The sequence below is a fragment of the Rhinolophus sinicus genome, linkage group LG11 (assembly GCF_036562045.2).
Source record: "Rhinolophus sinicus isolate RSC01 linkage group LG11, ASM3656204v1, whole genome shotgun sequence".
NCBI classification, from domain to species: Eukaryota; Metazoa; Chordata; class Mammalia; order Chiroptera; family Rhinolophidae; genus Rhinolophus; species Rhinolophus sinicus.
Window position 1 is genome coordinate 23,255,674 of NC_133760.1, and position 12,186 is coordinate 23,267,859.

Here is a 12,186-nt window from a genome sequence, read left to right on the forward strand (position 1 = left end):
GCCAGTGGGCTCTCAACCACAAGGTTGCCAGTTCAATTTCTTGAGTCCCCCAAGGGATGGTGGGCTGCGCCCCCTGCAACTAAGATTGAACATGGCACCTTGAGCTGAGCTGCCGCTGAGCTCCCGGATAGCTCAGTTGGTTGGAGCGCGTTCTCTCAACTATAAGGTTACCAGAAGAACAACTTGAAGCTGAACGGCACCCTCCACAACTAAGATTGAAAGGACAACAACTTGACTTGGAAAAAAGTCCTGGAAGTACACACTGTTCCCCAATAAAGTCCTGTTCCCCTTCCCCAATAAAATCTTTGTGAAAAAAAGAAAGTCACTGATGTACCATTTTTTAAATACCTTTATTCATAAATCAGTATAATATTGATCAGTTTGAATGCCATATATATGATAAAATAGATTATGAAAAGTATCATATTTACAACAAAACCATTATTTTATATAACTGAATGATCTGATATGCTATCTTCTGCTATAACTCAATGGACCCGACTCTACCCTATGAATGGATCGATTTTATGATTCTCCTAGAAAGTTTTGAGTTGGATATAGTTTCTTGGTGCTTCTTTCTGTGATCCAAGGCTTAGGAGAAAATCTCTGAAAACGAACAATTGGAACCAGAACTCTCCAGGATCAAGGAGAGACAGGAGTGAGAAAAAGGACATCCTGTCACATCCTAAAGACCCACAGCTGCTGTGCTTTGCAGGATATGGGGGAGGGGGAGCACATAGTGTAAGAGGAAAGAATCATTCCCAACGATTATATTGAACATTTTTAAATTGTCAATATCAAGGGTTAATTTCTAAAATACAAGTTTTTAGACAGAAGCTATCCAGTAAGCCATTAACTGAAGTAAATATGCAACATAGTCAAGGAGATGCGATGCTTGCAAAACCACATACATCTTATTTATCTTTAATTTTAAAATAATTCATTCCTTTGCTGGGTATGCAAGTGAGCAATGGAGAAAGTGGTGCATCTGCAATACCTGAAATTAAAAAAAAAAAGAAAATAATCACAGGGGCAAAGATTTGAGTCACTTTAAAAATGGGCAAGATTACAGTGTGGATCATGGACTCCAATAAGTGCAGAAGCAGAATATGCAATACAGGGCATGAAGGGATGGCAGGCTGACCATGAGAAAGCTCCGAGGTAATTAGTCAGCAAAGAGAGCACCAAATATAGCACGTGGTTCATTCTTCTTGTTTGTAAAATAAACTGACTACTTACCGGCTGGTGCTAAGGATTTCAGTGCTTCCAGAAGATGTGGGCTAGAGAACTTTACGAGGCACCGGAGGGGTTCTTCTCTTTCAGCCAAGATGCCCCCATTTAAGTCACTTTTGAATTTTGTTTCAAGCTGTCAACAAATGTATTTATAAATGAATATTAAATGTATCGGTGCAATGGCAAAATATAACAAAATCGGATTACACGTTTCATTAATTCTTGTCATAAAGAAATATAGGGATTAATGAGGGTGGGAACCATTTAATTTGCTAGTTGCAAACGTAGAGGTCAACCAGCATATCAAACGACAGCACACACAAAATGCCAAGTGTGCACAGTGCCTGACACACGAGACCTTGGATGTCAGTTCCGTCCCCAGTGTCCTTTTTGGCATTCTTAAATGGAAAATTAGCACTATCTTTTGTAATCTGTCATTTCAATATGAAAATGTTGTATTTTTTGAATCACTACCATGAGTCCTTTTTTACTCCTGATTATGGAAGTTATTAAAAAATATACAAAAGTAAGGAACAGAACTGGTAGCCAGTCTTTTTTCATTTATTACCCCACCTCCCATTCCCTACTGCCCTCCCCTACTGGATTATTCTAAAGCACATCTAGGACACCATAGTATTCCATCTGTAAATATTTCAGTATGTACCTTAAAAAGACCTAAAAAAGGACTCTCTTTTATTCCCATAACATTACCACACATAAAAAAAATTAATAACAATTCCTTAATATCATTAAATATCCATGTACTGCTACTTCAATAGATTCTAAGTTCAATTCTTTTTTTACTTAAAGTGATCCTTGACATTTAGAGGCAGTATGTTGAAATATCTGAAGGGTGAGTGATGTCTGCAACTATCTCAAATGATTCAGAATAAAGAAACAGAAAGCAAATGTTAATCATGGCGAAATGTTAATAATTAGTGAATTGAAGCAAAGGGGAAATGGATATTCACTTTAAAATTCTTGTAAGTTTTCTGAAGGTTTGACATTTTTCAAAATAGAAAAGACAGGGAAAAATTAGTAGCAGGTAGGAATCAACGTGTACCTTGATTTAAATAATAGAGCCATTCTAAGATGTGTGTAAAGGGAAGTTTTGTAGATTAGATCTTACTTATCCTCCATCAGTGATTCTCTAATGTGTGCAGAATCTGCTACAGTGCTTGTGAAACCAGATGGCTGGGTCCCACCTCCAGAATTCCTGATCCTGTAGGACTAGGGTGGGGCCAAGAACCTGCATTTCTTACCCATTTACAGGTGATGCTGATACTGCTTGTCCAGAGACCACACTTTGAAAACCAGTGTCCCCCAGTATGAGCTGTTTAAAGGAACTGGGTTAAAACCTGCCATTCAGGAAACTAAATTTGAAAGGTGTCTGTCAGCTTTTCCCATGGAAAACAAGTCAAATAGGCCTTGGGCCTGAGTGAGCAGATCAACAGCAGATTTTAAGTGTGGCCTGTAGCTGTAGTGGGGGGATGAATTTTATTGGAGGGTTTAGGGGGCGGAGGGTGTTGTGAGTATGAGCATGAGGATTAGTTTAGGGTGATCATGATATAAATGAATTCTTGTAATGGCGGCAATGCGCTTGCCTCCAGCCTGGCCTTCCCGGTGGGCAGTGGCATACTTCTATAATGAGCCAGGTTTACAGTACTGACTAAGCAAACTGGGCTGTGTAATGACTTATTTATTCACCCTTTTATTCAACAAATATTTATGAGCCCTGACTGCATTGCAAGTATTGTCCAGGTGTGGCTGGGCTAGAAAGGTATAGCTTATATTTTTTTTCCTCAAAGATACAGATCATAGCCAGTTATACGTGACTGAATTAATATGAAAGATGAAATGAAAAGGCAAATTCAAAATTTCCAAAGGTCTTATTTACTAATAAAGGAACTTACTAATACGATAAAGAAGTCTATTTTAACTCATAAATTTATTATACAAAATTAAAGTGACAAATGAATTAGAAACAGTTCCTTAGAATTGTTTTTCACTTAAAGTTTTTGTTCTTTTAAAAAAAATATCGGTAACTGTAGTCTATAGTTAGTTTACAGCAACATCCTACCTTATATTGTGCAAACTCTAGTCTTGGTTGAGAATAGTCCCCAAAAATTTCTTGAGTCACTCTTTGGACTCTGTCTTTTTCTATTCTGTTTTCATGAATGATCCTTGAATCCACTACAGATGGAAGATTTCAAATAAAAACAGTTTTTAGGAATACATTTCATCCTTAGAGTATCCTCCTTTCATACCTAACCTTTCAACTTGCTTGCCTAACTTAAAGATAATATTTACTGTTTCTTCTCTTGACTGTAATAATTTATTTTAGAAAAATTAGAAAGCATGGGCTAATAAAAAAGAAAATAAAAACCACCTGTAATTGTACCACATAGAAATAAGCACTGTTAACATTTTAATATATCTCTAGCCCTTTTTTTCAGTGACTATAAAAAAACATATATCTATATCTATATATATTATCTATATATTAAAATTAGGATTATAAAATACACACAATTTTCTATCTTGTTTTCTTAACATGAAATCAACAGCAGTTCCTATGCCATTGGAAAATCATAAAAATGTTTAGTTCATAATGGCTATAACATTTCATTTTATTGCCAAATCACTAAGAGATAGGAAAATTTTCATTTAAAAAAAATGTGCTTCCAAATTTCTATTTTTATCTTAGAACATACTATTTATATCTAGCCCAAGTCTTCTTTCTTGTAGAGGTGTAGCAGAGTTGTGAGTTTCGAAGTTCTAGAGAAAAAAAGGAAAAGGAAAAAGTGAATGTTTTCCTAATTTTAACACCTTGACGTATACCTATTAATTGATTTTAGTACATAAAAGTATGTCAAATTCTATCTTTATTTTTTCCAATAAAAAAGAGATTTGAGGGGGTGGCTGGATGGCTCAGTTGGTTAGAACATGAGCTCTGAACAACAGGGTTGCCGGTTCAATTCCCACATGGGCCAGTGAGCTGCGCCCTCCACAACTAGACTGCAGACAACGAGCTGCCACTGCACTTCCGGAGGGGCGGCCGGATGGCTCAGTTGGCTAGAGCACGAGCTTTCAACAACAAGGTTGCCAGTTCAATTCCCACATAGGATGGTGGGCTGTGCCCCCTGCAACTAAAGATTGAAAACGGCAACTGGACTTGGAGTTGAGCTGTGCCCTCCACAACTAGATTGAAGGACAACTACTTGGAGCTGATGGACCCTGGAGAAACACACTGTCCCCCAATATTCTCCAATAAAATTAAAAATAAAAAAGAGATTTGAGGCCATATCCAGGCTGAGTTGAGCATTTCTCCTACAGTATGATATTGGCAGAGACTGGTGGGGCCAGCAACATGGCTGTTTTGTATGAGGAGCTCTGCACTTTGTTATTATAAAAATTGATTTGCAAGAAGTATAGGTGGTGAATGCAAAAGCTACAGAAAGCAAGCCAAATATCTTCAATGTGATATTCCCCTTAATAGCTATGTCTTTATAACCCTAAAAAACTCAGAGATTCCTTTGGAAAAGTAACTTCCCTACTGAAAGTCTGAATCTCTCAAATCCCTTCCCTCACCTTCCCCTACTGAAACCACTGTTTTTATAATTAAAAGTGCTTGAAAATGTGAATTTTCTTAGGAATGCAATTGTCATAGCAGAATAGTTGATATCAATTTGATGGGAGGGTGGTGGGTAAGAGGGGCGGGTGCTGCTATGGGAGAAAATCATTATCTAACTTCTTAGTGTCAGCTGTTTTTCCTTCAAGAGTGGCTTGCAGAGAGCCATCACTTCTTTCTACTTAGAACAGATGAAAATACATAAGTATATCTAAAGGCTCCAAGATATACACAGAGATTAACAATCCACCTACAGGAGTCTGAACATACGAGCACACCGATGCATGCAGAGGCAAAAATAATCCTGAGCCTGTGAGTAGGGCCAGATCCGTCCTTATCATTAAAGGGAAATAATGCATTTAAATAATTTTAACAAATATATAAATTTGGGGACTTAATAGACCAATGCTTTCTCCTTTACGTCTAACCCCTATATCACCTGCTTGACTGATGGGACAAAAAATGAATTCTACTTCTCTCTTGCATAACAGAATAATATAATTAGATTCAAAAGACAGTGTTAAGTTATTTTAAAGAGAAAATAAATTCTAATTGGTATAGCTGATCTGGAATCTGGGATCTATAACATAGACTCCAATGACTAATGAGCAGTATAAAACACAATGCAATTATAAAAGATGACAGTGAGGAATTAATTTGTTTCCTTTCATGTTAACTAACTGAAAGCCTTCTTTACTTCAGTAATACCTGAAGTGACTTCCTTTTGTTAGAGGTGGACTTTCCCACCTGCTCAGTGGCTTCTAACTCGTGTATGGTAATAGCCTGACAATTCTTGATTACCTAGTTTTGTCTACAACAGGTACAATAAGGCACAATGTGATGAGAGAGCATTCAAGGGGTTTTTGTTCCTTTCTGGTATTTCTTCCTTGGTTCTGTGCTTCAGAGTTAAGATGACCTGCTAACTGATCTCTGAATAAGGTTGTTATAATAATAATGGAAATTAAAATTTTTTGTGGTTAATGATTCCATTCAACATCATGTCAAAGTTCATGATAAATGGCAAGGGCTTAAACACAAATGAAGACATTTCCTCAAATAGAACACATCTTAGACTAATCTATGATCTTTGCGACAAACTTGGTCCACCTCTAGTGTTTCCTTAGCAAGCGGCTCCACTTTCCTTCTAGTTGCACATACAGACCCTGGAGCCATGTGTGCTCCTCCCACTCAGTCCCTCTAGACCTCACCATGTACAAAATCCAGTCAGTGTTTTTCTTGTTTGTTTTTTTTTTTTTAAGTGTGTTTTTCCAGGACCCATCAGGTCTAAGTCAAGTAGTTGTTTCAGTCTAGTTGTGGAGGGCGCAGCTCACAGTGGCCCATGCAGGGGTTGAAGAGGCAACCTTGCTGTTAAGAGCACTGCGCTCTGACCAACTGAGCCAACCGGCTGCCCCAGGTCCAATCAGTTTTAATCCTTACCTTCCTTACAAGCTGCACTGTAATAAGAACAAATTCCCAAAATTATAGTTTCAATTCTGTTAATAATAATACAAAGCCTAACAGATATTTACGATGTGCTTATTATATGCTAGTTACTGTGCTAAAAACCTTTCAAACATTATCTCATTTAACCATCACAATGATCCTGTGCTATTATTCTATTATTATAATAGGTGCTGTTATCATCCCCATTTCACTTAGAAGTCTGAGGCCTAGAAAGGTGATACGACTTGGCAAAAGACACAAGACTGGTAAGTAACAGAGCTGGGATTTCAAACCAGGTCAACAGACTCGAGAATCTGAGCCCTTACATATAAAATTACCTCTGATGAAACTGGATTGGTTAAATGTAAATACAAATCATCAAAACTTACAAATGATGTCTAAAAGGGCTGCATCATTGAGACTCACACCATTCTCCTGAAAGAGAAGATAAAATGTTCAGTAAGTGTGGCAATGGGTTTGATTCTACCCCATTTATAGCACATTTTAGTATTGCTCAAAACAGACCAAGAAAACCCTCTCAATACTTATACTGACAACCTGTCTCCAATCTATGCTCTCCTGTTAAGTCACAAATACATCTTCTGATTCATGTGTCAGTACAGGCACTCACAACTGTTCTCCCACAATCCACTCCTCATTTATCACTTTTAACTTTTTGTTTTGTTTTTTTAATTAACCTTCTAGACTTCCTCCACAACAAGGATTCTTAACTGGGCACTACTGACATTTTAAGTCATATAATTCCATGTTGTGGCGAGCTGCTCTAGGATGTTAAGGAGCGTCCATGGCCTTTATTCACTGGAAGCCAGTAGCACCCCACTTCCACAGTTTTGACAACCAAAAATGTCTCCAGACATTGTGTCCTCTGGCAGACAAAACCATCCAAGCTGAGAACAACTGTCTAGACATACACATGTATGTATTCATTTCTTTATATATATACATATCATATAGTTTCTTTTCAATGTGTACATAAAGATCTAGTTTATTATTTTTAATGGCTGAAGAATACTTTATGTGGATGTATCATTATTTAGCTAATCATGATGTATAGTTTTTTCCAATTTTTTGTTTTCTAAACAATGCTAGTTAACATCTTTATTTATAGTATATAAATATTTACATATTTATATCTACATATATAAATGTTCATCAATTATATTTTTATAATATATATTTACTTTTATATATATAATATATATATTTTTATAATATATATCACCTTATTTTTATGATTTTCTCCATATAAATGTTCAGAAATGGAATTGCTGGGTCATCAAGTATATTTATGCGTGACTAAGGGAAGGGTATACTGGAATATGGGAATTTTTTTTTATACAGTACTTGCAACTTTTCTGAAAGTCTGAAATCATTAAAAAAACAACAACAAATAAGTAAATAAATACATGTGAAAGAGTATCTCTTTCCATACAACTTGACCAACACATTTGAGTATTATCTTTTCATCTGTGACAATCTAATAGGTAAAAGAAGAATACTACTCATTACCATGTTTCTCTGAAAATAAGACCGGGTCTTATATTAATTTTCGCTCCAAAAGATGCATAAGGGCTTATGTTCAGGGGGATGTCATCCTGAAAAATCATGCTAGGGCCTCTTTTCTGGTTAGGTCTTATTTTCGGGGAAACACGCTGGCTTGTATTGATTGTCTTCTTTTTTCTCCCAAGGTATTCACTTCTTCCCCTAGTGATTTGTGTAAGCAGTTTCTGTAAGTTCAAAAAGCCAATGAAGAATTAGTGCCTTTGCTACTATAGTAGTACATAGCCCTCATCACTTCACAGCTAAGGGCTGCCTTAAATCTCTTTTGGACTAAGGAAAGGAAAGAAAGAAAAAACCCAAAGCAGGTAACATGATATTCAGATTAATCATTTTGAGCATTGTTACCTCACAAAGCAGAACCAAGTCCTGAGCAAGAGATTCCTTTCTCTTCCGGAAGTTTACAGTCTGCAGTTGATTTTCAGACAAAAAATCCCAGGCTTTTAGGACTGTCATCATTTCAATCATTGGGATTTTCAAGATGGTCCTCTTGATAAACTCGGCAACAGTTTCATCCATCTCTTTGGCACTTTAATAAAAACAGAAACAGCACAACAAAGTATTAACCAAACACAAAAGTGTGAGTTTTTTTAGCATATTTTTAGCCAGGAATTTGATTTGTAGATTAAACACCCAAATGTTTATTTTATCTTTTCTCAAGCAATCTGCAAAGAGAGTTGCAACAGAAAGATTTAAGTATTTTCTCCTGAAGCTATATATTTAGATATGTAGTAGAGTTTGCAAAAATTAGTGCTTTCTCTCCTTTCTTGACTAGAGTATTTTGATGGCAACGTTATGTAAATTATTCACTCATTTACTGATGCATGTAACAAACTGCTGAGTACCTGTGTGTGCCAGACACTTTTCTATGCACTGAGGGTAGATCCACCTTTAACCAAAAAGACAAACATCTCTGCCAGTATGGAGTGCCCATTCTAGTCGGGACAGAGAGGCAACAGGAAAATCGCAACAAGAGTGAAAAGTGATAGACACTGCAGTGAAAATGGAGCACTTAGGAAACTAGCACTCCCATGAATTTGGAGCAAGCTGGGAGTGATGTGGAGCTAGTTGGGGGGCAGAGGGTAGGCCTCACAGAGAAGGTGACATTTGAATCAATCCTTGTGGAGAGGGAGTGAGCCATATGGCTAGCTGGTAGAAGAGCTTTCTAGGCAGAGGAACAGCAAGTGCAAAAACCTTGGGGCCTTCAAGGAACAGGGAGAAGAAGGCCCTCAGGAAGGCCAGAGAGAGGAACACAGAGGCGAAGGGGAGGTCAGAGATCACGAAGAGCCCTAAGGGCCACTGCAAGGATCACAGCTTTACTCTGACAGAAACCAGCTGCTGGAAGGTCTTGAGAAGAGGCAGGATACGCTCTCACTTAGGTTTTCTACCAGGATCAATCTGCATACTACACTGAGAACATAGTCCAGGAGGAGGGAGGAAGCGAAAGGCCAGCTAGGAGGCTACTGCAATAATGTAGGTGAGAGATGCTGGTGGACCAGAGTGGAGGTAGTGAAAGAGGTCAGATTTTGGATATACTTTTGAGAGTCCACAGGATTTCCTGATGGATTAGATACAGGGTGTGTGAGAGAGAGAGGAATCAAAGATCACACCAAGGTTTTTACCAGGTAACTGAAAGAATGGAGCTGCTATGACTGGAGAAGGGGAAGACTGGGAGGATGGGTGGAGGCAGAAGGAAGCTCAAGAATTCCATTTTGAATATGCAAATTTTAAGGTTGTCAGACCTTTATGAGCTTACTGGACAAAATAAGAGCTGGAGGTGAAGGATTGCAGCCTCCTTCTCCTTTAATGTGTTGCTAATTAACATGGAGCTATTACTTTTCCTGGCCCATGCAGGAAGGTGAGATTCTTCAACTGTCCAAAAGGTCTTGAGCCCCAAATCTGGTGTGGCTTTCTGAGCAACAGACAGGGCAATGATCTTCCAGAGATGACTTAGTGGTCCTCTTACAGCTGTGACATAAGGAAGGGGGATTGAGCCCTCTTACTACTTTCTTCAGGGTAGAAGTGATGGTCCAAGAGTGAGAGCTGATCTCAACTCTGCTACCTCATTTGGGGACACTGACTCTCTTTTAAAATATAGAACATCAAAAAGCAATCAAGCATGATTTCTAAACAGATTAGGCAGGATATCTGAAGACTTTAAATCCCCTTAATATCCTATCTTCTAGGAATGAACATACAGACCTTGTTTGACAGGTTTGTCAAGACTGTATTTGACAAGAGGCAGTAGTCTGTCAGTCTCATTTGCTGCCACCACAACTGCATGACATGCAAAGACAAACAGAGGAGTACCCCTCTACAAGAATCCTGGCTGTGATTTATCTACCATTTAGGTGTTTGCTGAACATTGCATGTCATTTATTACCACTGACCCCTTCCAAAAAGATATGGATAGTGGACTATATTTTAAAAAGGTATTGAAGGGGTGGCCGGATGGCTCAGTTGGTTATGGTGCAAGCTCTGAACAACAGGGTTGCTGGTTCTATTTCCACATGGGATGGTGGGCTGTGCCCCCTGCAACTAAAGATTGAAAACGGCAACTGGACTTGGAGCTGAGCTGTGCCCTCCACAACTAGATTGAAAGACAACAACTCGGAGCTGATGGGCCCTGGAGAAACACACTGTTCCCCAATATTCCCCAATAAAAATTAAAAAAAAAAATACTGAAAACAACAGTTAAAACAAAGTTAATCTCCTGTTAGGAGTTATTTAGAAAAATAACTGAGTTAAGAATACGAGAACAGAATTAGGATCATGAAAACTGAGCCTGATTTATTTCTTTGTCCAGATATAGGACCAACCTGCCTTAACATCAAGACTAAAATCCTCTCTATGGTCTACAGGACCCTGTGTTTGGTTCTTGCCTCTCCCCCCATCATCTACCACTATCTTCTTGGCTTTCTGAGCTCCAGGAGCATTGCCCTTTTAGTTCCACTAATACAAAATGATCCCTCCAGTGAAGGGCCATTGTACGTGAGTTGCCCCTGCCTAGAACATTCTTCATCCTCACACCGGCAACTCTTGTGATTCCGTCTCAGTGTAGATAGCTTCTCAAAGAGACTTATTCTCATTACCCCAGTCTAAAGTTATTTCCCCACTTTCTACTCCTTGTTTTTACAGAACTATCTGAAATTATCTTGATCATTTTATTGTTTTAAAATATTTTACTGAGCTCCACTAGGGTAGGAACTGTATTTGTCTAATTCATAGCATGTCCCTAAATGACAAATAATTGTGGCATGAAGTACTGGATACTTTCCCTAAGCAGTATACCTGAGGAGATAAACAACGTGGGAAGGATTCGGGTCCAACAGTGAAATATTGAACCAACTTCTCCCACCAAAAACACTGTTGGTGGGGTGGGCTTGTTAAAATGCAGATTCCGTGGCCTCATTGATTTAAATTGAGGGGTGGAGGATCACTGAGTAGGGCTTGAGATTCTGCATTTTTAGAGTGCCTCAGATGATTCTTAATTCTGCATAAAGTTTGCAAAATACCATTCTAAAGAACTCTGGTAGAAAGAGCACACTCAGTCTCAGCAATAAAGCTGGGAAATCTTTGAGTACAGTCTTCCGATTCCCCGTGATTAACTAATATCTTGTTTCCCAGCTTTCAGTAGCTTAGTCCCTGGCATATAGTAGGTGCTCAAGATACACTTGTTGAATGAACGCATGACAGAAAGCCGTTTTAAGTAACTTTCCTGTAGATCTACACTGCTGAAGAGCTGCAAAAGGAGCGAGAGGCTGAATGCACGAAAAAGGACGGACGCCAAAGTTAACTAAGAAATCAAAACACCTAACTCTGGGGGGAAAAGCAACCCAAGGCTGGGATAGTAGTGTAGCGCATAACGTGACAGCTCGGGGCGGCTCCGGCATTGACGCGCACACTACGTAAGGCCCTGCCCTTTAACGGGCGGATGTGACATCAAGACCAGGCATCGCTGCCCTTTCTTCTCAGCCTCAACCGTGTCTCCTTGCCCCGCCACCCTCCGCCTCCACCCGAGACCGGGCGCCAATCCTGCACCGTGGGATGTACGGCAGTAGCGAAAAAGCGCCCTAGAGGCCTAGGATTTGACTTCCACAAGGCTTTCGCCACCCTCCGGGGCCGATTCCATACAGCCAGGGGCTCTCTTACCGGCCCACATCGCCAGCTGTCTCACTCCGCAGCAGATGTTCCCGCCTGCTGCACCTTCAAAGCCGCCAATTGCAGTTCCCGCCGCCCTCTAGCCCCGCCCACCGAGCCCAAACTTTCGACTCTACCCCCAGCGTAGGGGCCTGCGTGGG

The 12,186-nt window shown here is 39.3% G+C and overlaps 1 protein-coding gene across 1 annotated transcript; it reads right to left on the bottom strand.

Annotated features, from left to right (window-relative positions):
- Positions 1 to 331: 331 nt before the first annotated feature.
- Positions 332 to 12,169, bottom strand: CENPN (centromere protein N). Its single transcript, XM_074316011.1, has 8 exons — positions 12,038 to 12,169; positions 8,234 to 8,414; positions 6,697 to 6,742; positions 6,302 to 6,318; positions 3,948 to 4,011; positions 3,314 to 3,426; positions 1,240 to 1,366; positions 332 to 997 (listed from the first exon to the last, which is right to left on the bottom strand). Exons 2-8 carry the CDS (start codon positions 8,402 to 8,404, stop codon positions 915 to 917), a joined length of 621 nt encoding a protein of 206 aa, XP_074172112.1. The 5' UTR covers positions 8,405 to 8,414; positions 12,038 to 12,169; the 3' UTR covers positions 332 to 914.
- Between the last annotated feature and the right edge of the window lie 17 nt (positions 12,170 to 12,186).

What these genes read in the sequence shown, in the direction of transcription:
- CENPN (XM_074316011.1), bottom strand. Translation starts at nt 8,404, where the DNA reads ATGGATGAAACTGTTGCCGAGTTTATCAAGAGGACCATCTTGAAAATC. An exon ending in ACTTGGGCTAGATATAAATA is followed by an intron (nt 3,427 to 3,947) that starts GTATGTTCTAAG and finishes TTCCATCTGTAG; the next exon opens with TGGATTCAAGGATCATTCAT. An exon ending in GAAATCCTTAGCACCAGCCG is followed by an intron (nt 998 to 1,239) that starts GTAAGTAGTCAG and finishes TTTTAATTTCAG; the next exon opens with GTATTGCAGATGCACCACTT.